At 43.2% G+C, this 26,624-nt stretch overlaps 1 protein-coding gene across 1 annotated transcript; it reads left to right on the top strand.

The window, feature by feature from the left end:
* Window positions 1-136: 136 nt before the first annotated feature.
* On the top strand, window positions 137-26,624 carry LOC119462553 (COP9 signalosome complex subunit 8-like). Its single transcript, XM_037723898.2, has 7 exons — window positions 137-354; window positions 945-1,015; window positions 1,084-1,132; window positions 15,968-16,097; window positions 20,771-20,878; window positions 20,944-21,006; window positions 25,963-26,624. Exons 1-7 carry the CDS (start codon window positions 268-270, stop codon window positions 26,040-26,042), a joined length of 588 nt encoding a protein of 195 aa, XP_037579826.1. The 5' UTR covers window positions 137-267; the 3' UTR covers window positions 26,043-26,624.

The following is a 26,624-nucleotide window of genomic DNA, read 5'->3' as shown; positions in this document are numbered from 1 at the left end:
TGTGCGACAAAAACTAGACAGACTTATTGATTTCTGGCGAATTCATGGAACTATTACATATTTTGCGAAGCCTTGCGAAACAATTATATGTACGATGGTGCGGCTACTGCACAGCGAGATGCAATGATCAAAGGGTTTCTCCTTTACTGCCTTTACTACCTTTGCATTTGTTGCTACCGTTGGTAGCAATAGATGCGGTAGATGTTGATAGAGGCCGTAAAGGCAGTCTATAACGCCATAGAGGCAGTATACCATTAAAATTTTAAAATGTCGATTGTCGTTGATGGTAGCGGCGATGCCAGGATGCGAGAATATTCAAAGCTGGCTGCCGATCTTGAGCAGCAAGAGCTGGAGGTAAGCGTGTATGTCCTGCGCTAGGCGCTTTCCCCCAAGACTTGGGTATGTAGCTGAAGGCGGCGTGCATCACCACTGTGGGCCAGATTTCAAATCGCTCCCTGCCGGAGGATAACAGCAAACAGAGCAGTGCGTGTGAGCAGTCATCTGTATGTATTTGGTCGCTGACCGGCTGTAGCGCAAGGTGCTGCTAAGTTTATTTATGTAGGGGACGAATTCCACGAATTCGCTTGATCTTTCCTCCACTGCTTTGTGCTATCTTCGGCTCTGCTGCATATCCTGAGAGCACCCGGCACGCTGTGCAGTAAGGTAGTGTAAGAAAACGAGGAAGGGGCGGGGACGTTAAGTACCGTTCACTGCAGCAATTAAATTTAGTGTGCTGCGATGACGAACATTACGTGAGCGGAGTACGATGTCAACTCATCTATTGCGTTTGTGTTTTTATAAAGGAATTCGCAAAGCAAAGGTTTGTGCCGCAGTATGACGAAGCGCTTCGGTTGATTGATTTCTCTTTTATGCTAAATGAATGCCAGATTCAATTTGTTACGTGAATAGAACTTATCGCTTTACCTTGATGACTTGCTTCCCAGGCTGCCAATGGCGTTGCCAGTCCACAGGCTTATGGTCAACTACTAGCAATCTACCTCCTTCAAAATGACCTGTAAGTATCCATCTTCACATTTAATATTGGTGTGTACTTATCTTGGTTACCCACTTTATCCCGCTTAGGCCGAATGCCAAATTTCTGTGGAAGAGGATCCCTCAAGAAATAAAGCAGGTATGTGATTGTATGCGTTAAAAGGAATAACTTGCCGAATGTATTGCACCAAAAATAGAATAGTTTGTGTTTCGCGAGTGAAGACAGTCGTGCATATGGTAACACATAAATGTTTGGGGCGTTGGTGACGGAGCATATGCTGAACTTTGTCTGTTCGATTCACCTGCACCACCTGAAGCAGTTCATGAAGTGCTTCATCCTGCCATTCGATTCAGTGGTGCAGCAATGGCACACGTCGGCTGCACTTTGCACACTTCGGCTGCTGCTTTGTACCTGTACAGCAAAATTGTGAACCAGCCCTGCACCTCTCCTACACCTTTTGAATGAACGGCATGGTTCAGTGGGTGCAGCACCTCATGAACTGGTTCAGATGGTGCAGTCGAACTGAACAGACCCATTGGCAGCTCCCTGCCATTGGGTGTAACAAACTTTCTGAACATCTGTGGTTCTATATCCATAAAAAAAAAAAATATATATATATATATATATATATAGGGTTTTACATGCCAAAACCACGATCTGATTATGAGGCACGCCTATAGTGTGGGGCTCGCAGAATAATTTGGACCACCTGGGGTTCTTTAACGTGCACCTTTAACATTTCATGTGCACTGGGTGTTTTCACATTATGTCCCGCCATTGAAATGCGGGTGTAGAAGAGAGGTATGGAGGCTTTATTTAGTTGCTGTGTGAAGATGCAATAAAGTAGTTGATAAAGTAGATGCGATAAATAAAGTAGATGCAATAAAGTTGAATATACTGTCTTTTAGCCATTGCTTAAAACATAAAAAGTGAAACTTAGATGAACAGTGTATTAGATGTCATTGAATGTGCACAATCGGTGGGTAGTACATACATTGTATTACATTCTACAGAACAGAATGTTGTGACCATTGTTGTATCTGGTAATGGGTGTCACAATAAAAAAAAAAGTGCAAGTGTTAACATTTCACCATAAAAAGCTTCTGGCAAATGTTGATTGGTGAGCACAGTGGTGTGGTGCTAAAGGGAAAAAAAATGGTTGTAGTTGAACATGCTCATTGCAGTGAACTAGTTGCATACTGTCCTCCAACATCCCACGTTTTACGTAAAAGCCGCAGTACCTTACTTTTATGTCTTTAAGCACGAACTAGCAGGCAATAGGCAATTTCAGCCACGTAATTTGTGTGGCACATACTTTAAGGCATTTTGTGCATGTTTGGATTACATCCTGCCTGCTTAATTATTACATCATTACCTAACGCTTCGTTTTCTGCTAATCTTTCAGGGATTTTATGGAAACATTTTTTGTCTATAAAATTAATATTGCAAATTAATGTTTGCTCTTATGTTTGCACACATTTGCTTTTCTTTTTCATTTTGCTATTAAATGCCAAACAATATCGCTGAGTTCTGTTAAATAAGCAATGACAGCAGATTAACGAGATCATCACATTCTTCCACACGCGTACAGTCTGCACAGAATTAAGAGATTTATCTCCCTTATTTTAACACAAACCTGCCTTTGCACGGTTATGTGCATGATCAGCAACATTTACATGAATGTGACAATAGCACATGGCAAATGGGAGTACCAGGCTAGGAAGCCAAAGCACAATAAAGTATCAGACAAGGGTAGATCGAGAAAGGTCTACTCACGTGGTGCATGTAAATGTTGATGCTTTGCATCAAGGGAGAGAGAGAAAGGAAAAGCAAGAAGGCTTCTGGCATGGGCAGTCTTCCACTCACCTGCGAACTCAGTTCAGGCACTGTCATGTAAAGGGTGATTTACCACATACAGCGACCTGCATTTTTTTTAACTGCAAAAATTTATGTTCTGCTTATCGCTGCCTTATTTGTACTGAAATCTTGCTACAAGATCACATTTGTTTTTGTCTGCATTATTCAATATAACCTTTGCCATTGTTGCTTGCCTGGTTCATATGGAAAAAATTAAAAAGCACTCTTGTATGAGTATAAACAAGCTGCCACACGGACGTGGACTGGTTTCACCGCCTGTCAGCAAACGTCTTGCATTCAATAATGCGAGGCTGTTTCGTTATCTTAATCAAAGCAAGAAGATGGAACGGAATTTTCACATGAACCACAATCCCTGGTCCACGTGTTATCAGTGCTGTTTTCTTTAGTTGCTGAAAGGTGGAAAAACCTGTTTATGTCAATGCAGCAGTTCGCATATGCTCAATGACAGTGTGCTTTTTTAATTTCTTCCAGACAAACAAGCAAGCAATGACGCCAATTGTTATATTGAACAATGCAGACAAAAAAAAATGTGATCATGTACAGTTAAACCTGAATATAACGAAATTGACAAATTCCCGAAAAAATTCGTTATAAAGAGGATTTCGTTATACGCAGGTTCAGCACGAAAATTCGAAAAAGAAACGCTTACCGTATTTACTCGATACTAACGCGCCCTCAATTGTAATGCGCACCCGTTTTCGTCGAAGCACTCATCCTTGGAATGTCACACCAGGCACCGGATGCGTGGACGCGTGTCGTTTCGCACAAGCGCGAGGCATCGGAAACGAAGAGCGAGCGTCACGATGGCGTCGTAGCGTCGTATAGTGTTACAGTAGAACCCCGCTGTTATGTTCCCGGGGGCTGCGTTTTCCCAGCTGTTACGTCGTTTTCGGCCGGCCCGGCACAGCTCCCATAGAACCCAATGCATTGGTAACCCCGCTGTTGCGTCGTAACTGTGGGACCGTTCCCACATCATACGTTGCGAATTGCCACTCCGCGCCGGCCCGAGCGGCCATTTTGACTTTTCATGTCGCTTGGCTTGGTGGCTTGGCGATGTCATTGGCCGCCCAAAGTGCCGGGGGCGACAACTATGACGTATTTTCGGTTTCAGCCAGCAAAAGTATGGCCCTTGAGATCCGTATTTGCTATAAAGAGATGGTGTCCGTGACGCGTTGTGTCCTTAAAATTGGTTTTGGCTCATAGATATTCCGTATAAAGTCCAAGGGCGATAACGTAGTCGCCGCGCGCCGTATGCTGTATGTGCGAGTGAAAACGTGCGAGGGGAGCCGACGACCGCGTCTAAATCTCTCGCGCGCAAGAAAAGCAGGGAAGAAGCGCGCCTTCTTCCGTTGCGCTCGAGGCACCGGCGAGGGGGGAGGGATAGCGGGGCGGCGTTGTACTGTACTCTGGCATCAACTGCGTACTGCGCGGCGGCGCGCGGGCCGTATCTTGAAAGCGATCTGCGTTGGGGCAGGTGCGTCGGCGGCTCGTCCGCGGCTCGCAGCTTTGTGTGTGCTGTGTGTTCTCGGCGCTCAGTTTGCGTTGAAGCGATAGACAACAGCACGAAGGTCACTTTGCTCGCTTCTGCAGCGGTGCTTCCACACGCCGCCAGCGTTTGACAGCGCGTGTCCGCGCTCATCGAGTGTGATGTGTCACAGCGTGCACCAGCGCGTCGGCAACATCAACTGGAAAAGGAGAGAGTGCCGGCTTGGCGGGCTAGGCCAGCTGCAGCAAGTGGCAGGATCAGGTTTGAATGAAGGGAGGGGGAAAGGTCACGCCCGCGGCGGCAAGATCGCCGGGTCGAGGGTTGCAGGCCTGCCTCGCACACGCACGCACGCACACGTGCGCTCGCTTCGCATTCCGTCGCGGTGGAGAAGGTGCTTCCGGTTGCTGCTCGCGCAAAAATGACAAAATTTGGGGCGAAATCTCTAGGCAACGCCTCCTAAATAGACTTTATAACTTTATAGGAGGCGTTGCTCTAGGTTGTCGGAGGGGTAAATTCGTTATATCGAGGGGGTCTCCCGCTGCCACTTCGTTACGTAGAGGTCTCAAATACATGTGCTTCTGTGGCGTAACGGCGGGGAATAGAAAAACTTCGTTATATCCAGGAATTCGTTATATGGAGGTTCGTTATAAGCAGGTTAACTGTAGCAAAATTTCAGCCTGAACAAAAGTTTTAACAGTAAGTGCAAAATCCCCCCCCCCTTTTTTTTTTTTTGAAGTTGTTAAAATAAAAGTGGCAAGTTGGTGTATAAATGCTGTAGCACAGTATTACTGTGACACTTTCAAATGTGATACTGTCAAACCTCGTTATATCGAATAAATATTGCTCATTCTGAACTCTTACCAAAATTTTATATGCATGCACATTAAATAGGAGTGTTCAAATAAAAAAAATTTCCTAATTGAATTTGACAACTTTTCTTATTTCTAAACAAAGCCAAGTAGGAAAGTTGCATGGAGTCTGTTTGGTAAAAGCTTTTTTACATTATTTGACACATTAATGCCATTTGTCATTAGTGCACCAAAAGTTTTAATCTGGCGGGGGGGAGATGAAATTTTGGCAAGAGGCTATTGTTTTTAAGAGGCAACAAGGAGAGTAGCATACAGGTTGTTTCAGCTAACTCGTGCCAAGTCTTAAATTATCCACGTGTGCGTTATGAAAATGAAACCAACATAGTATTAACTGTTGTCTTGAGCAACTCGGAGTATTTTTTACTATGAGCTTAGGCAATCAAGAATAATTAATTAATCAGCTTTTGAAGTATTGCTGTGCAAGTGCCTAGTCATGTGGTTTGAATCACGCATGCTTTCTTTGCAGCCTGGAAAAATTAAAACCACAGCAGCTATCACTATGCAAAGAAATCATTTGTATATTTTTAAATGGGGGAGGGGGGCTCTACAATTTTCCATTGAACATTTTGCATTTAAAGCAATCCTTCAAGAGTTGGTTAATTATTGTTAATTGATTACCTAGGCTCATAGTAAAAGATGCTTTGAGTTGCTCAAGAGGACATTGGCTTTTTTTTTTTTAAGGTTTGCATGGAGTTAGCTGAAACACCGTGTGTGTGTGTGTGTGTACACGCACATACACACACCGCCCAAAAGACACAACCCCCCCCACCTCCCCCCCCCCCCCACCTTGTTGTGCCACTGCCGTTCATAACTAACATCCAATCAACTGAGGAGCTTGTACATGAGAAACTGAAAGGTGATTGTGTCTGGTACATTATGGCAAAGACTGTAATGAAACATAGGAGCAGCAGATCACCAGGAGATCACCAGGTGTGTTGTGTTCATTGAAGCATAAGTGCAATACATACCAGCATTAATGCTTACTTACGTCACCCCACATTGATTTAGAGGGATGCAAACATGGTGAGATTGGCCGAATAAGTTGATTTGCCTAAATCGAGACTACAAATTCATAGGCTGCCTGTAAGGGCTAGGCATCCTTCTTAAATGACCATAAATTATTGAGAAGCCTTCTGCCCTGTGCGTTTGCTCAAGAACTCGTACCTCTGTACAGCAATTGCGGCTCCTGCAACCGAGCTATTTGCAGCTGTCACTGCTTGTGTCAGTCTTTCTGTACACAACTTGTTTTGCTATCTTTTATATATTTGAAGACAGCTGCTGCTGTGGTTCAGGGCTATGGCGTTCTGCTGCTGAGAATGAGGTTGCGGTGGCTACATTTAAATGGGAATCAAATGAAAAAATTTTGTGCAGGTAGATTTAGGTAAATGCTAAAGAACTCCAAGTGGTTGAAAATAATTTGGAACCTTTCACTACGCATGCCTCACGGGCGCTTTTGCAGTGACAACGGGTTGAAATACTGGCTGCAGACTGATGTGAAAGGTAGTTTCCATTTCGGTTTTCTGTAAAGCCCCTTGATAATTTGAAAGTAGCGACACTCTCCTCCCCGCTGCGCTTTCCTCCTCGATTCTCCTCGCCCACCGGCTGCGCGTGTTGTGCACGGCACGCTATTGCGCCTAGGCTCCCGCGGACGTGCCCCAGAATTCGATGGATGCTCATGATTTTGGGCCAGTTGCGTGCCCTAGTGGCATAGAAAATTTTGAAAAATGGCGATAACAGCATGGGGGGGAGAATGCTGAAGGCAACGTTTATGAGGAGGTTGGTTTCATCTTAAAGCCGTATGAATGACACACACTGATGTAAAAGGAGCTTTGAGGCGAGTTTCATACTCCAGTTATTTTTTCTGCCACATGATATGCTGCTTTACTTTGTGCATCTGATCTAGTATTGCTTGTGGGAAATCGCTCTGTGTTTCACAGTTTTTTCTTGCATGTGCGCGCATGTCCACCGCAGGTATTATATTCAGCGTGCCTTCTTATAATGAATTACTGGCGAGTGCAACGACGACGCACACCGGCGAGTTGTGATGCATGAGTGCTAGGCACATGATTATATAGACGGACAAACTTCTTCAGAACTCTAGTTCGCGTGCAAGTAAATCGTCTGTATCGTGTTAGCGTGTCTGCGTATAGTCTGTGTTGCCTGTAAAAATCTCCCGTCTGCCATGTCGTTATTAAAGGGATCCTGGGCCCAAAGGAAACAGCGTTTCCATCACAGTGCGGACGTGAGCATGCAGCAGTAAACTAGGTGAAGTGGGATCACTCCTAAACTATTGCCGTGGCAGCCACCATAGAGTGAAGCGAAAAATTGGTTTTGACAGAAGCCGAGGCACAACAGCTGAATAAGAAATTTTCTAGAAGTAATGGAAGGTTGCAGCAACTCTTTAAAGCAATGCTAGGCGACGCTTCGTTCCGAAAAGGTACGTTTTTTCAAGCGTTCAGTCGCCACTGTACATGCACAGTGGTGACCCTCAAAGGGTTAACATTCTCTCCATTTCCACCGAATGTCAACTTGGTGTAGCGTACAATTCTCGTAGGACAGGGGAAAACATTGCGCTTGTGATCACTTAAAAATTTTTTTGCTAAGCTCATAATTGCCTGGCCTGCTTGAAACTCTGCCTGCATGTCACCCATAAGATGCTCCTTATCACCTTGAAATGTGAACTTTGTAGCAGGTGGTGTTCTTTAAGGACCTAGGGCAGACTTTCTAAGTGGTTTGTAAAATGCACTTCTAACGCTCTGCAAAGCTTTTGTAAGTATTTTTCTGCAAAGTTTGTAATTAGCCTACACAGTCTAAACTTTGATTGGGCATCACCAGCAACATGCACACTATTTCAGCCAAATATATAAGCAATGTGCCTCATTTAGTTAGAGGGGACTGAAAACCCATTTTGCCTAAATATAAGATTGTTGCCACCTTCGGTTCTCCAGGGTAGTTGGGAAACAAGCAGGAAATTGAGGGTTTAGCAAGTTTCATTTAGCCCTAATTAATCCGCACACTTTAATATTTGGCTACACATTACCCTTAACATGCCATCCAATTCCTCTAAATATAAACTCTGTAAGTGATCTCGTTCTTCTAAGACAGCATAAAAACATGCATATGTTTTTGAGCTATTCTAGCCTAGTGCAGATTGCCTCGTTCTAGTAGGTGCCCCAAGTATGGGGAAAACAGCACACACTTCTGGGCTCGCTGTAGCAAATCTATCATATGCTGTATAGGCTGTAAATAAGGCCTATAAAACCGCCAACATCTCTACATGCCAGGCAGAAAACAAAACTCCTTAGGCTGCGGTCTGGGTGGCTCAACAAGTCTGTAAGGGTGCCAGAAGCCTTGAAACCAGGCTAGCACCCATGGCTCACCCGTGACCTATGTTCAGAGGTCGTGGTAAGGAAAAAAATTTAACTTTGTATACCGAATCCGCATAGCGCACAGTGGATATGACTTCCACAGTGCAGGAGCATGCTTGCTCCAGACATATGCAGCAGGCTACTCTGCAGTACACCACCAGTATGTGGCATGCTAAGCACTTCAGATGTCCACCTCCTCTATTTAGGGGTACTTGTGAACTCTATCTACTCCTATCTCTTTAGTTACTTACATTTTCATCTTGGACTTTACATATTTTTCCCTCTACTCTCTCTCCTGTTGATATCTGTTTCATGCGATACTGATACTATGTATGGTGGTTCTTCAACATGTGTTCACCAATTAGACAGCAATGCAATGGAGGTGAGCGAAGATCTCCTCCGCTAGCCCGGCCATGGCTGCGCATGGGGGAGCCGAGATGGCTGGTTGCTGCATGTGCGCTGTCTTCCCATGTGCCGCGCCTAGTGCTGTAGGTTGCGCAATATCAAGTTTAAGAGACATGTTGAAGAAAAAGGCAGCAGAAGCATTCACTCCGCTCTGTTTGCGCTCTTCATCACGCCAGCGTACTGACAGCGAGTGCTCTTGTTCATGTTTGCCTGTGCACGTGTGACACCATGCTTGTTAATTTAATTAGTAAGCGAATGTTTACTGTAGTTTATATGGCCGATAAAACTACGAACCTTACTTCGTGCAGTTGTGTAATGCTTTGCTATCGTCATCAATGCTTCGCCTTTTGGGCGAAACTGCGACTTCCTCTGTTTTCTTGTGTGAAATAGCTGTTGTGAAAGGGAAGCATCTGAAGATTTGGCTGCAATCCAAACTGCTGTGACTAATGTGCGGAAGATCATGCCAGAAGAAGCCTTCTCTGCTTGCTTCTGTGACCTCTAGAACCGGAGGCAGTTGTGTGCTGATAGCCAAGAGGACTACTTTGACAAGACCTAGCGTCATTAGTTGTAAGTTTAATAAATAATCTTTTACGAGCTCAGTCTCGAACTTTTCTGACAAAGATTGTATAAGTTTCAAAAGCGCATGTGAGGGCATAACATTTGAAATCATCATCCTATATTTATGTCCGCTGCAGGATGAAAGCCTCTCCCTGCGATCTCCAATTACCCCTGTAATATGTAATATAAGTTGTGAAAAATAAGGTTGCCGGAAAATAAAGGAAATGTTTACAATGTCACACTTCTAACATAAAATGAAAAGGAGAAAAAAAATATTTTGAAGTATGCAAAATGTTTCCAGTTCAAATGCCTGTGGTGCATGAAAGTTTTAAGCTGCTGCAAGAAATGTTTTCTGCCTAGTGGAAACGTCCCCTCGATTCTACAAATACATCACTTTCTGCTTGGCTCACAGTAGTGGATCTCCGCCATATGCCGTAGAGGCACTGAAAATAAGACACAGTATTGCCAACGTCTGTGTGTCCTCTCGGTCAGCACAAGAAATTAGTCAGTTGTCAACAGGCAGGAAACAGAACTCGCTGCCGAACAGCTGACGACTGTCTGGGCTGGTTCTGCGGGTCTCTGTAGTCCGAATTAGACTCCCATGATCTTATATTGGCCTCAGCCTCACTGCTGCTAGTAGCATCCAAACAATCATGTGAGGACGCTGTAAAATCGTGAGACCATCATCATTCTCACATGGGCTACCATCTCACATTAGCTACCAAAGTGCCTGCCATCTTCATGATCACCAAGTGTGATAGAGTTAGTATAACTCTATGGGGGCGGGGGGCTTGGTGTACACCTCTGCGCGCTAATTAAAGATCGTCTCTATGTGGCAAAAGATAAACTACTCATAAAACAAAAGTTTACTCTTAGACTACATTCTAGATGCGCAGCAGGTTCTTAAGGCTTTGAAATCTAGCGTGGTGCTCGGGGATCGCCCATTACCCAAGTTCAGTGCCATGGCAAGAAAAGAGTTAAGCAGGACTATGACGTCTTGGTTATATCTGTTAATTCGTTATAATGATCTTTGACTGTTCTACATTCTAGCCACAAGGGTGTGTAAGTGCGGGGGCCGAATGCCGCGCACCAAATGTCAAATGTGTCGCTCTGTTGAGACAAGTATTTCCTTCTAAAAGGGGGTGAATGTGATGGTGTAAAAAAATCCGTATTGGTTTTCTGTAAACTTAATTTAGTCTTCACTTGATCAGCATGCTCCCACCCCAGTGCATCCTCCTCCTCTCTCAGGTGACCTCTCATGCTCCTCCTACTTCCCTCCTCTCCTCCTCTTGGCTTGCGCCATCTTCCTCTCCCGCTCTGAATTCCTCGTCGACAGCTGCCATGAAGGTCGGCGACTCTCCTGTACAGTGCTAAAGCATTAAAAGGTGATGATGCCACTGTTTTTACATGCCTCAGTAAAAATGGTTGGTTTGGATCAAGCATGTGTCCTGGCAGTTCCATGCTAATTGCCGATTGAATTGTGTATGTTGGTGAGTTTCGACATAATTTTATACACTAAATTTTGTTCATAACTAACCATTTCGGGAAGTTCGTAATGTTCATTATCACAAGGTTTGACTACACTTCTGTCGCATACATGTTAACGCAGACACAATTTTATAATAACTTCAAGTGCCCCCAAAATAGTTGGTATGTCTTTTTAATTTATGAGCAACAACTGTGATGCTTTGTTATGTTGACGATGTGATGCATAACAATGATAGGGAATGAATAATCATGAGCAAGTCTGTGCTACAACTTGCCGCATCCAGGAACTGCTTTGACATGCATGTTGCTCATGTAACACTCATTCCTTACAACTCATGACAGTTGTCACAGTAAGGTGATGTATAAGTCAGCATTTCTTGAATGAAGATGTTATCTATGGATCTTGGCTAAATAAAATTATTAGGGTACCTTTTCTTGCAAAGGATCAACGTTCACATTTTCCAGGGTGCTAGTATTTATTTGGAAACACAAAATACATTCTTCATAGTGGGATCAAAACCATATTCAAGTTCAGTTGGACTTAACAGAGTACTGTACTGACAGAAAAGTTTTGCATTGTTTTGTTGATTTATTGGATAGTTGTCGACCCAGTCATTACTGTAGGGTGCCTCAATTCCCCAAAAATGCAAGAAATAATTATGTTGCCTTTTAATCAGACTAGTTTGACCAGTGCAGCATGGATTCGGACATGAGAAAAAAAACTCCTAACGTCATCAAAACTTGCTATGGCAGTCTCATGGCTGCTCAATTTTGCGGTGAATAGCTTCGCTGCCTGAAACTGCGATGTGGATATGTGTTGACTGCTGGGGCTAGTGCTCATGCCTGCAGATAGAGCTAATGCAAAGTAACATTGTCATTTGGTTTTAACCCCATAAACCCGAATGCCATTCCACATCAAAGAAAATGAAAACAGCTTATTCACATTTATTTACGGCTATAGGGTGGTATATTGGTACAAAGAAAACAATGAAACAATAATTGTGTACACATTAATTAGCACGGTAATCAATTAGTAATTGATTTGCAGAACTATCCACAACTGAGAACGCCCTCCGGTATATCAAAAACACGTGTATGGGCCCTGCATAGGGTTTCCAGTGCTTAAATCGGAGTTTTAGTTGCCAAAATCAGCGTGTATGATACATTGAGCTTTGTGGGGTTAAAGCATCATTCTGTGTGCTGGAAATTCTAGTTATACAGCATGCAGTGAGTATGAGTTAAACTTGCCATGTCAGTCTTCTGCAGAATTGTGCATTGTTTTCTTTGTGAAGATGATGTAATTTTTAATTGCAGTGACAAGGGCATTGATAGTAAAAGTGATTATAAAGCCCAGTTTCAGTGACACAGTCATGATATGACAGTACCAGCAAGCTGAATTATGCATTCTGCTTTGCTGTGGTGACATTCTGCCATTGATGAATGTCAGTACTACTATATTTTTATTGTTAATGGACTAGTTGGAATGTAGTAGATTCAGCTTAGCTCTGTGACTGCTAAGAACTTATCCGCTTCTGAAGGCCTTGTGTAAATTGTACATTAAAAATAAATAATAAACTAAGCTGGATTGATGGGTTACTGTTCTGGAATACCAGAAACCCCTTACCCTAAGATGTGTGGTAAAGCCACGAAGGACATAAAAGCACGAGAACAAAAGATAGCGGCGGCACTACATATCCCACACCAGGGGCACTATAACGTAAAGCTATTCCAACTGTTTTTATTCCAATCTCCTGACGTCAAATTTACGTAACCACCGACGCAAGCATCGGGTGGTGACCCGCAGCGTTGTCTGAGCTAGCCAATCAAACACTCTCTTCGTTTATAGGCGGTCACCTTTGTTCGCTTTCAAAACGAATAACATTGCCTGCACTGATAGGTGTTTGTTATCTAATTGGCTGACAAGAGGCGAGGAGCCTGCTATTGTGGAGAGCGTTTCGATGGGGCCGAGCCAGCACAGTGAAAATAGATAAACGCATGATGAGAGTGGTGCTGGCTTCTCTGATTAGTCCACTTCACCTTACTTGGCTTGCGGGGGGCTGGTCGAAAATCGCAGCGGCGTGCAACGGAAGGATAAGAATGCCACTAAAACGGATCCTCAGCAAGGAAGAGTTGGCAGAGCGATGTCATATACGTACCGAAAGAGCTCGATAACGTGTTACTGCCACGCAAAACGGTTTATCATGCGCAAATAAATACATTCTCACCGGTAGGTGCGAGTAGCGAGGGCCCGAGCAATCAGTGGGCAGCCATCTTCTATTCCTTTCGGAACGGGGCAGTCCCTGGCTTTTGTTCGGCATATTAATGAATTTTTTTCGCGTACACGTCACTTTTACGCGGTGAGTTTTCGCGGTTTTGTGAGGTCGCATGACAGACAGGCGAAGTGGGTGCAGCCCGAAAACATTGGACCAATAGCAGAGGGCTAATGGTGAAAAGGCGTCGAATCAGGAATGATTATTTTTCTTTTGTGCAGTTTAATCATGCATAATCGATGTGCACACGTTATATCAGATGGGGAGCTATCGCGGTTTTCGTGTTGTCGCGTGACAGACAGGCGAAGTTGGGAGTGGGCCGAAAATGTTTTGACCAATCGGGGTGGGCTGATTGCAGAATTGGAATAGAAATGTTTGGAATAGCTTTACGTTATAGCGTCCCAGCTTCCCACTATGCCATGTATTTGAAGGCACCTGCTGGGTGCTTGTTAAGTACATGTATTTATGAAAGTGGCCATGGCATGGTCGTTAAACTATTCTCAGTTTAACATATATGGTCATACATTTGAAAAAAACTGGGCTCTCGGCGCGCATATTACCGTATTTACTCGATTCTAATGCACCCTCGATTGTAACGTGCACTCGTTTTCCGGGACCAAAAGAGAGAAAAAAAAATCTTTTACAGTACCACGCACCTCATGTTTTCATACAGAAATTAACTTTTTCTCATTTGGAAAAACAAAGATTTACTCCCAATGCACTAAAGTTGCGATGAATTAAAAAGAAAGAAAAAAGTTGTAGTTTCGCCCGAAAGGCGAAGCATCGATTGCGATAGCAAATTAGTAGACAGCTATACGAAGTAAGGATAGTAGTTTTATCAGCCGTATAAACTTGTAAACATTCACTTTCTAACTAAATTAACAAGCACGGTGTCACGCGTGCACAAGCAAACATGAACACATCTCGCTCGATGAACGCGGAAACTCGCTGTCAAAATGCTAAAGTGACGAAGCACCGCAACAGTGTTAGTGCTAACACACCTATCGTTTCAATGCGAACTATAAGCAGCGAAAAAACAGCGTGCGGGCAGACGCTCTCCCTGTCGCAGATCGCTTTCAAGATAGGGCCGAGGCGATCGTATCGCCGAAGTGAATCGTCGCAGAATATGCCCTGCTTCGGTCCACTGAAACCTTCCGCGTTGCTTTGGCTGGCGAAAATCCTCTTCTTCTGTTAGCGCCAGTCCCGCACGCAAGTTTCGGATCCTCCGAATGCCCGTGAAGCCGCCCAATTTCCGTCCGTTTCTGCACACATACTCACTTTCCTTTTAAATGCGGCATCATGATGAACTCAGCCAACAGGAGGCGTTGACTAGGCACTTTGTGCTGATAGAGCAAACTTGTAAAACAGGAAGACAGACGGTAGACTAATAAGCATACGTACCGACAGTTGCACATGGAGGAAGCCACGGTAGCTACTACAGTGCCTAGAATTTATACTTTTAGGCACTGTATTAGCTACTCTCGAAGCGTGTGTGAGGTGGCCATTTTCAAATGCCGATGGCGATAAAGTAACGCAGATTTAGTGTCTTCCTTAATTCTAACACGCACGCAATTTTTGGACTTGTTTTATAGGAAAAAAAGTGCGCGTTACATTCGAGTAAATATGGTAACTCAAATTTGCAATTGTAAGTGGCAGCCTTCAAGTCCCTTTCACTGACAGCAACCGCCATTTTGGCATGGATTGTGTGACATCGGAAAGTGCAGACCCACCGCTATGTCGTCTGCTTTGAAACAGTCTGAGACCAACCACACCGGACATCCTGCTCTGCATGCTCTGACACTGAATTCAACGGCAAGGGCGTTGCCATTGAATTGTACCCACAATTGTTTTACTCGCGCAATAAAAACAGCATAAACTAGAGAATGCCACGGCAACTATTTCGGGCTGACTGCCGAGATACACATGTGAGAACGAAACAATGCATGGAGACCATGACATATTTTCTGCTCCTGCCATTGCTTGCAGTACACAGAACCATGGCCTTTGAAATTGGCTTCTGTTGCTCCAAGGGAGCTCTTGCTGGGGGTGTTATTTCATTTCGTCACCAGTTAAAGTATTGCCAGACTGCTGTATGGTTCAACTGCAATATAAAAAATTCAAATACAAGTTTTCTACTGCACCAAATGCGCTCAAATTTTGCAAGCTTGCTATTGGGCGTGTACGGTTTGACATGCGATGTATAATTCAAGCTCAAACTTTTAGTATCATGGCCCCTACTATGAAGAAAAATTACATTGTGTTTGAAAGTATGCAAATGTTCATCCTTGTGCCTTTCAGAAACTTTTTCTGGATGAAGACAGCCAAAATATGTACAAATGCAATGAAATCTGCAGTGTTGCATTAATTGGTGCTTCGTAAGGCCATATTGCACTGGACGCCACCCTTATTTGGAGGATTTGCCAGCCTTAACTGGGGAACCTAGTTTCCATGTCTCCCCAATTACAGATGCTAATCTTCCAGTTGACAATGCCCATCTCTCAATTGGGAGATTACCGTTCAATCAAAGAGACATCCCCAAAAGTGATTGACCTAAAATACGGTTTCGTATATGGTGTTTCTTTAGTGTCCGTTTAAACTGTTGCAAATAAAAAGGGGAGTACTTTTTAATGTTCACTTTTTTTTATGTTAAGTCTCACACAGAGCTGGGAAACATCTGGAAGGTTGGCCAAGGCCTTTGGTTCAAAGACTTTCCAGCAATTTACAATGGCTTAGCCCAGGAATGGCCTGACGACATCAAACCTATCATGCAAGAACTTGGAGGCAAGTTCAGTAGTTTCCAGGAACAATTTTTTTTATTGTGTCTCTTTGTGCATTGTACGATTTGGAATTTTGGTATTTCATTCATTGTCATACTTTCGGTTATAAAATGAGTGGGCTCTGTAAAATCATACTGTGGTGAATATTTGCTTGATTGCTCCATTCCTTTTGTACCAAATGCATCTCATACATCGAAGTGGCATCCTGAGGTATTCTCATGGTTCGAAATTCTCAGTTATTATTCTTATATTTTAAAAGCTTGCTGTGATTTTTTTCTTTCTGTCTGAGGACACAACTTTGTATTTTCTCGTGATTGGTTTCGCATTCCTTTTAGTCGGGGTGAATAGCTGTTATATGTGGATGCGTAGACGCAGGGTTGAAAGTGATGCCACTAACCGCCACATGCAGCCAATTATATGTGTTGACATTGCAACAAGATGAACGTGCTCAAGTACAATGTGGTCCACTGCTACTCCAGAATACCTAGCTAGTACTTTGCCATTAATTACAGCTGAGATATGGCGAGAAGGATTTCAGGCTGTATTTTTGTGCATAGACGTCTAGTGTTGCTTCATGTAAGACTTTTATCGCTAATAACATTTAAGAACGGTTTCAATTATGTTTACTTTAATATTGTGTAGGTGTCATCTTTTAAGTGTGGAGCATACTATATATGGTGGTGGGCATTACCAAGTAGGAAAGCATTAACTAAAATGAGGTCTATATTTAAGTCTTTGTCATAATATACATGCAAAATGTGCAATAGAAAGCTTGGTGGGCATTTACAAGCTGTTTGCTTCACCTTGACTGCAGCGAGCCATTAACATTGCCTATTTTTATCCTGATCACAGCCAGTTTATCTAATATGCTTCAATTCAGTTGTGCGAACCAATTTTATGTGAAATTTATTCTTGTTGATGTGGATGAAACATTGCACTTGTGCAATTTCTAGGGGTATGCGAATAGAATAGGCAAAACTTTGAAATAAAAGATCAGATATTGTCATATTCGATTCAGTCTTCAAATCGAATAGTCGCTATTCGTAAATATGAATATGTTTCATTTAGTTTTCAATTATTTTGAACCGTCAACTGATGGAGATCATAAATAAAATTGAAGCAGAAGTGCAGTAAATTTTCTCCCAGCGGCTGTAGTAGACAATAAACACAAGAAGTCGCATGGTGGAGCATGCTCTATGTTGCTAATAATACATTCAGTTGGTCTCTACCGCGTTCCGACTCGGATTGCAACAGTGCGGAGCCCACTCTTTATCGGAATTAGAGAAAGCGTGACCAAGCGGAACATGCAGCCGCTCGCCAGAGCAATCAAAGGCTCGACAAGGAAGCACATCAGCGCTACTAATGTTGTAAAGAAACAAGGCACGCATGCTCGGAGGCACCACCGCCGCAGACGCCACACCAGCAACGGAGCCACATGAGCGAAACTCTGTCAAATTTCGGTTGCACTCTCAGGTTTTAAGTGTGAGTGCCTCTAAGCACTGTGATCCGGTGCATGGCGCTCTGAAAGAACCAGTCGAATTTGTTTTGAGTACTCGATTTCGACCAGCCGAATGTGGCGGGCGCTACCAGAGCGCTCGAAAACGACCAGTCGAATCTACCATAGGAAAGCCAGAATTTTCCGGCTAAACCGCTGTCGTTTGCACTGACTGAACAGTCCGGTATATATGTTAACAAACTGCTTATTTGTTTCAAATGCTTTATTTGTGCTTTTATTAAACAACACATGATAATTTGCAGTGTAATGACAGAAGATCTTGAGGAGCTAATTGGTTCATTCTTAAGGACTGTTATTAATGCACCAAACGGGAAACGAATAACACACAAGGCATGGGGAACCTTCTTGAACCTTCTTCGAGTGCCTTCTAGTGTGTTGTGTGGGTTCTGCCTGGCGCAATTAGTAAAACAGTCCTTAGTAATGACAGAAGCTTGCTAACATTGTGAATATACTATGATGTAAACATCCTTTTATATGGTGACAACGGCTTTTTCATTATTCTAAAATTATTTGAAAAGTAATTGGTATTCGATTCGATTAGCTACTGGCAGTATTCCGTTCGTAATTGATTCGTTATCAAAAATAACCATTTGCACACCCCTTGTAATTTCCAAGCTAATTGCCTGCACATTTTCTTTTTGCTGGTCTGTCATGTGTGCATGTGTATGCGTGTGCCATGTTGCCCTCACATACTTACCTTTTTCGATTAAACTAATAGCAGAAAAATTTTTCACCTTACTGAGAGCACTGAACCCAAGGTACAGTCCTTAATGAAGTTCATATTGCAGAACTTCTGGCATTATTAGGTGAAGTAGTGGCGAACGGAATAGAGGCTGGTTGCCTTGATGGGTATATTATGTGCACAGAGATGTACAGTCTAGCTCGATTTTAAGGTTATCGTGCGATCGTCGACCGGCCTAGCGTCCCAGGGGCCTAGCAGCACGTTTTGGAACCGTAAAAACCAAGATTTTGCATTCTTCTCTCCCTCATTGGCTGTTCCATGCTACAACAATCATCCCCACGATGAACACGCCACCCTTTCTCTCTATTTTAAGCTTTCCATTCGTTGCGACTCTTCTCCTTTCATCAAAATCACTATATATAAGTGTATACTTGGTTGCCTCTTCACGGACGTTAACAAAAGCGTCCAATTCGGAGCGTCCAATCCCTGATAATACCGAAGAATACGTTGCACGCAATGCCATTGCTGCCTGCTCCCTAAAGGGGGAAAAAAAAATTAAAAAGAGCGCTGCTCATACGGGAGTCGCCACAGCTTAAGGAACAGCCAAGAAGAGTGAGGGAACCTGGCCTGATACCTCGCTCTCCTCGAAAGAGGATTCTGGGCTGTGGCGCTGTTCTTGTTCTTGGACCTTCAAATCGCGCTAGACTGTACTGAGAAAGTGTGGACACTTCTATAGTGATTAGACAAAATTCCGACCTCCTTCCTGGTGTGTTGGCAACCGCATTGTGTTTCCAACCATAGTGATGCCTCTTCTTCATAAAGTTAATGGATTCATCAGAGAAGTGTTCTTAGTAGACTTTGTAGTGCAGGTGTAAAAGATGTTGTGCCATAGAGGCATCACCCGCAATGCATTGATGTGCTGCGTGCTGTCGAAAGCAGTGTTTGGCACATACATAACTTTTTGTGATTGAAAACACATCCACTTTACCTTGGGCACATTCACAAAGTAATGATAATGCCTTTTCAAATTTTCTAAATTGTGATGTGTACATCAGATTTGGCAGACGTCGGTGGAGTTAGTTCACTCATAAGGTCTTTGGGCCACCCATCTGGTCTTAATGTTAAGTCCGGTAAGGGCACACTTTTTCCCACAGCAATCTCACCCCCTCATGTTTGTAGTGTTGCTGGCTTATTTGTTGAGCTGCTCGTCCAGACTTGTTTAATGCTGCAGTTTCAATCTTTACTTATTCCTTTAATTGTCCTTGAGGAGCTTGATGCCTGCAGTTATGACTCATCTTCAGTCATGTTTTTGTTGCTGTATTGCTGTTTTATACTTGGTGATGAAGTTAGATAGCGAGTGCAGTTCCAGCTTTACATTTGTGCGACAGCTGGTGCAAGATGATTAGGCGCATGCCATTGCGTTGTATTTTGCCTAGTAAAGGACTCTAAAATAATGGTGGCTTAGTAATAAGGGTATAATGCTCACTATGTAAGAAAGTGTTTTGAGTGCCATCACACCGATAACTGCTAGCTGTAGCCTGTTCAATTTCAAAAATATGCATGAACCAGCCTTAAAATCTACACAGATGCATTTTATAAAGATGACTTCTCTAGTCCTCTCTCGCAATTTATCTTTTTTTTTTCATTAAATTTTTTATCAGAGCACTATCATTCTGTCACAAATGTTTCCATGCGAAAGTGCTTGGCAACAGCTCTAACATATTGCTGTGTGAAGGTACTGCTATTGCCGACACTGGACTGACCAAGGCCTACTAGTGACCTCTATACACAAAATTCAGGCTATCGCCGGAAACTGCGGCACTACCACATGGTTATATGCCTGTGAAGGCCATGGGTGATTTGTCCTGGAGATTTTTGCAGCATTAGCAGAGTGCATTACTAAACATCCTATATAAAATGTTTGTATGCTACTAGTATTAAACATACTTGTACTAGAAGTTCTGATGCACTGAGGCACTGTCTTTTCACTATTTGAAACACAAAAAAACTTTTAAAAATAACATTTTGTTGCTTCTCATGGTAAACAATGGTCATTGCACTTCACTTGTCCATGAGCCCTGCCTCTAGGTAGTTCAAACATCTATTCTCTCCTAATAAGCCATCTCTTTTGTAAACAAATGCTGAGAATCTTTGGAAAGAGCAATATACCAAACTAGTTTGATTTGACATTTGCCTTTAATGTCCCTACATCCAGTCACTCCTGTTGCTTCATGTTTCACGAACTCTTCAAAAATAGCTTACTTATGCTCCAAGTCGTGGTATATAATTTTTGTGCCCACTGACGGCTTGTATCTAAATGCTAGCCTGAAGTGCTGTCATGAGAAACTTTTCATGCATAATTCTATGTTTTTTAAAATTATTTTCATGGAAGTGTGTGTTGACTATTTTTACCTTTTCTTTTCTTCCTTTTTTAACTGTGTTGTTGACCTGCGCAGATGGTGTCTAAATTGTATTGCAGAGCGCACAAGACGGCGGGCCTTGATGCTGGTAGCCAAGGCGTATTCTTCTATTTCCCTTGATGATGCCTCCTCTTTTCTTGGTATTCCCAAGCTGGAATTAGCTGATGGTAAGAATGATCAGCATGTTCGCTGAAGTTCATAGTGGCACTTTCATTTTTTATCTTTTTTCCAGTTGTGTGTCCATTGGGATGGTCTGTTGATGCCGCAAATGGTATGGTGTTACCAAAACACACAGGTGAGCATTTCTTACATGTTATGCGAGAAAACATATTGTGGTATATATTTTTTTTTCTGAACATGACTTGTTTGTGACATTGGTGGGGGGTATAAAAATGCCATTTGCCTAACTTGCATCTCCAGTAGTAGAATGATCATCCAGGCATGCCAACAAGAAAGTGCAAATGGAATAGACAGGGATGGAAAGAAGCAAGCGATATGAACACTCACTCACAGATAGCTTTTTTCAAATTATTATTGTGAGTAATACTGAATTATATACAATCACGGAAGAAACCAGTTCAGCAACAGCACAAATAAAAAAAGTTCACAAGAATAGTTGTGTTACGATAATTGTTATCTTGTGACTTTTTCTTGTTTTCCCTGTTGCTTGTCTGGCTTCCATGATTGTGAGTCTTCGGTATTGCTTTCAATAAAAAAAAGGCAATGAGGGCTCTATCATGTCTTTCTTTCTGTGCCTGTCTACCACATTAGTACATTTTTCTGTGATTACATTACCAATGAACTACATAAGCCTGAATGAAATATAGTTAAACCTCGATATAACGAACTTCAATATAACAAAGTATTTAACTTTTTAACTTTGTTCATAGAACACCATGTATTTAGAACCTCGATATAACGAACTGTGTTTATCCATAATTTCAATATAACCAAATTTCACTGCCGCCGGGAAGGAATACAAATGGAAACTATGCAGACGCAGATGGTCAAATGGTTAACTTACAAGTGGCTGCTTACAAATGCGCACCTATCAAATCGCACGCCACACGACCAAGAGCGACTGCCGAAGTGAAGGAGCGTCATGTTTCGTATAAAGTCCAAGTATAAGACCCTATCGCGCCTCATGCGCTGTATGCTTTGTGTGCGAGTAAAAGCTTGCGAGGGTGAGCCGAGAAAGATGGTGACTTGATGAGTGCTGTATTTTCGCACGAGCAAGCATGAAGAGGAGGGGAGCGAGCTCGCGGTAATGCGATGAATCGCGCACTTCTCCTTTTCTATCTTGCCGTGGCTGCACATGACTGTCAGCGCGGCTGAGCACATACACAGCCCGCGCGCCCTGTTTCAGAGATAATCTGCCACGTGTAAAAAGAGTGACCATGCCAAGATGGTGTGGCATCATGCGCTGTCTTTTCACACGTTTATTGCGGGAGGTTGTGTAGTCTCGAGTTTCAGAGTCGTGTGCCAGCGCTTTTTATGATAGCGCCGTCCCACTGCAGGCGGCTCTATCTGCCGTTGGGGTGGAGTGGACGCAAAAGCGCACGGCTGGCTTCACTTTGTACCGCTGATGTGAAGATATTGTCAATACGGCATGAGACCGTATTTTTCATCGCCAACTCTCAAATTCAACAACATTGTCTTTTTTTTTTTTTTCATTCAAAATTACTTTTTCCGATTGCCCATAATGCAGAACATTTTGTGGCCCCTTTCGTGTAGGAAAACGCCCTTTGGTGACTGTACTTATTTGCCTAGAAGGTCAAATTTCATTACAATGAAATTTCGCTGTAACAAAGCAAATTGCCGATTTTATTGACTCGTTATATCGAGGTTTAACTGTCCTTTCAAAGAAACGTCAGTGGAAGAATAGGTTGTCCTTCTGCTGGCCATAGCTGCACTCAAGCTCACATCTCTTGCAGCTTGCCCACTTGCCACCAGTTGTCCTTCCTGCCTTTCACATTCAAGTGATAACGCACCACAAAAAAGTTCAGCCCTTTTTTTTCTTTCTTGCATTTATGATACAGATGCCATTATAACATCTCACTTGTTACAATTTATGGAAGTGTTAGTGATGTGAAGCTGAAGTAAGTAAATGTTTGAGGGCTGCTTTAAGGGATACGGACACAACATCTGAAAATTTTACGAAAATGCTGAAAATGAATCCTCAGCCGAAAAAAAAAAAGTAGTCACTTAACTAATTTTTGAGCCGATGGGTTAATTTAGGCGTGACATCACGACACCCTTGTTGGATAGCCAGCTGGTCGGCCGCGGTCTTTCGAAGCGCGCCGACACCGTCATCGCGAGCATGGATTTGAGTTCTGGTGCCTCTACCAGCGATGAGTACACGTCTGAAGACGAGGACCATTCCAACTTGGCAAGAAATATTACCGCTTAGGTTACGAGCCTTCCGCGTCAAGCGACGAAGAAGAGCAGGCAGCTGTGGAAGTGCCAGTCAGGTTCTTGCGAACCGTAGTGTGAAGATTTCGCTCTGCACCAGACACTTGTGCAAGAATTATTTGTAATTTCCTCTGTAAACTTGCTTTTTCAAGAGCGCACGCAGGCGAGGCAGCTGCGGGGTACTTCAGCACTGTGTGGATGACTGAATAGTAGTTTATGCCGTCGGCGTGAGCAACTGCTGTGAGGTATCAGTACCTCCGAGACTCTCACGTTCACTTTGCCAGCTCACCAACAGATGGCAGCACCTGTCTGGCATTCTTCCCAGTTTTTCCTGCTTTTAGCCTGTGGAGAAGCAGAGCTGTGTGTGTGTGATCTCGTGAGTCGCGCTCACGCTCGCTAGCCTTTTATTGATTTACTATGCTTTGCCAACATTTTTAAAGACATTACTGCCTTCGTGCCCAGCTTCGGGCATCTCGCCCCAGCCTCGCCCTCACACTGCTCAAGAAGATTGCAAGTGAACGAAAACAGTACCGACATCTTTTCACTTCCTCTTTTCAAATGCGCCGCTAACCATTTCTGCCTTGCGTTTTTGTGAGAAGACCGATGGCATAGCGTCAGGTTTTAGGTGTTGCCTTTTGAGCGGCTGCATGCCGAGGCTTTTCAGCGCAGCTGGGCTGGTCGCATAATCATCGTCAACAAAGTGGTCCGCGCAAATGAAGTCATTTTTTAGAGGTCCAGGCTGGGCGTGATGGCTGACAGGCAGGTATCCAAAGTTTACACACCTTTTCGTCTCTGGGGAACGTGTGCGACGGTGTGTCGCAACCTACGATGCTGTTATAACAGCAATGTCTGGGCATTTTCTTCCGCCGCGATGAGCGCGTCAATATCGAGCAACGACTGCGGGAAGGCGCATGTAAGACGTACCATGTGGAGCACCGACGGGGATAATGTTTCGGGTGCACCACGTGCGAAGATCGCCGAAAGGGGTGAAACAAACGCTGCAAGGGACCGACACCCCCGAAAACACTGTGACGGCTGTGAAGCGCGGGTGGGTGTTATGACATCAAATTTCAGCTTCTGCCGGCGGCCGCTTGGAGGCAAGGTGCAACAGAAAATCGCAAAAAAAAAGAAAAAGATATTTCTCATTCTCTTTTTTTTTTTTTTTTTTCAGAGCAGCTTGTTGTATTCGTCATTTTCAACAGTTCAACTTTTGTTCCGATGCAAAAAACCACCCGCCAACTTTTGTGACCGTATCCCTTTAAGGAATGTATGGTCATGGTTGGGTGAAGACGAGATGCAACATCCTATAATGTGTTCTGCAGGCATAATGCAATTTTAATATGTGAGCACATGCCTGCCAACTCTCCCAAGTTTGTCTGAAGTTTATGAATTCAGGCTCGTTCTACAATTTTACAAAAAATAAATTGTGTTCGCGAAAACGTTTCACTTGTTGGTCTCCATACCCTTGGACACCAGAAAAAAACCTTCTTAGAGCAATTTTATTAAGCCAAGTTCCTCAAGAAGGCGAAATCAACAGCAGCAATGTTGCTGAAAAAGTCACTGTGATCTGAACAATATGCTGCCTGCCAGTTCATGTTGTTCCAAGTTTTTCTGCTACTTGTGTACTGCATATAAAGTTAATCATCGTTCATAAAATGTGTGTGCATCCCGGAAAAGCTTAGTGCTCGTGCTCAAGGAAAAAAAATAAAATTGCACGCTCTTCACCCTCTTTCCTTCTGGTGTTGTGTCTGTGGGATTTTTATGAATTTTAAAGACAGTAAGTTGGGGGGCAGGTATGTGTGAGCATAGAAAGTGTGCACATATTTTGCAGTAAGCACAATTATTCCCACCACTTTTAGCATAGACTTTTTTCCACCAACAATGCAGACATACTACTTGGTTAGAAAGAACAAGTTGGATTATGCTCATTTGGTGACAATTACTGATAAACACTGCAAAGACTGCAGTGATATCAAGTGTCACCAAAATCAGTGACTCGCAGACAGCTTTTTATATGGCAAATGATCTTCCTCCTATTTTTGTTATTAATGTTTTCATTTTTTTTTCTCCAGGCTGACAAGCAGTGCTGTAAAATCAAAACTAATTATCTGCCATTTTATGATGATACAACCAGGGTGTCAAATGGAAACTTGTTTTTGTTTCGATTTATCTCCAAAGTGGAAACATAACAATTGACACTGGTTTGGACTGATTTATATTCGTTTGCATAAACTAAGAATAATTACCAAAAAAATTTGTTTCGTACAAAAATACAATGGTGCTTCTAAGCCACACGAAAATGCTCAAAAAAGGGTGTCTGCGCTGGTGCAGGCGTTAATAAAATATATATATATATATATATATCCGAGTGTGTAAACATATTTATACTGTACTATAGAAGGAGACGTAGTAGATAACCATCTCTGCACATTGCATGTATAAAGTATAGTTTAAATATCTGTCTTGAGCTTGCAGCAGTTGAGTGTGGACGTCTGCCTTGGAGTGCTTTAAAAGAAATTCCCACAAAAGCTATGTTTGCATGTAGAGTAGCTAAACATGCTGCAAAAAAATGAGGCATGCCAAAGCTCATGACGAGTCCTCGCACCACTAGCAGCCACAGTGAAAGTGACCTGGCGGAATGAAAGTACTTTGTTGATGAGTGGGCACATGTAATGCAAGCTCAAGTGTAAGTGTGTGCTCGCGTACTGATCCCCTAAGTATTGTGTTCATATGGACCACTTTTTTTTTTAGAGCACTAACATGTGCTTGTTAATTTGCTAACTAGAGTTAACTCGTAATTTTGATCTTTTCTAACTGCTGTTCTCTGTATCTCTTCCAGTTGTCAGGCATGAAGATTCAACGCCCAGTGAAGAACAGTTGGCTAAACTTACAGACTTTGTTGCCTTCCTTGAAAATTGATCATTGCTGCGGACTCGGGAGTGCAGCATGTGGAGGTGATTGATCAGTTTCAAGGCAGAATATGAAGAATATATACCGTCTGCTAGGCTTAATCCGCCTTTTTCATTTTCCTGTGCTGCCCTCTGCCGCACTCCGCTGGAAACGTTTTAGAAGGGTGCCAGGGCTTCCGCCGGTTAATTTGTGAACCTGCGCCCATGTTGAGTGCGCATCGGTTGTTCATTTCGTGGATCGCCAATAATTATTAATGGCTTCTCCAGGGCAGCATGTCGTTCCTGGACGCCATGTAGCACTCGCCAACTATATATATATATATATATATATATATATATATATATATATATATATATATAGAGAGAGAGAGAGAGAGAGAGAGAGTGAACAGGCCTGAGTGCTCTGTTGTGTTACCAGTGTTAACAGCCCAAACCGCATGAGAGCGATTTTGTGCACGACGGCGACGAGCGACGGCTTCGAGCGACGAAAGGAGCCGCTATTCTGTAGCGATGCTTTATTCTACACTAGTCTTATCATCCACCGCTCACGGCCGGTTGATCCCGTTGATAACGTGAGCGGACCGTCGTTCTG

Source organism: Dermacentor silvarum, chromosome 1 (assembly GCF_013339745.2).
Source record: "Dermacentor silvarum isolate Dsil-2018 chromosome 1, BIME_Dsil_1.4, whole genome shotgun sequence".
NCBI lineage: Eukaryota > Metazoa > Arthropoda > Arachnida > Ixodida > Ixodidae > Dermacentor > Dermacentor silvarum.
Note: the sequence above shows the minus strand (reverse complement) of the source record. Positions and strands in the feature narration are given on the sequence as shown.

Excerpts from the sequence above, each read along its gene's own strand:
- LOC119462553 (XM_037723898.2), top strand. The coding sequence starts at position 268 with ATGTCGATTGTCGTTGATGGTAGCGGCGATGCCAGGATGCGAGAATAT. Across the intron at positions 355-944 it reads TTGAGCAGCAAGAGCTGGAG|GCTGCCAATGGCGTTGCCAG; the intron begins GTAAGCGTGTAT and ends CTTGCTTCCCAG. Across the intron at positions 20,879-20,943 it reads CAAGCTGGAATTAGCTGATG|TTGTGTGTCCATTGGGATGG; the intron begins GTAAGAATGATC and ends TCTTTTTTCCAG.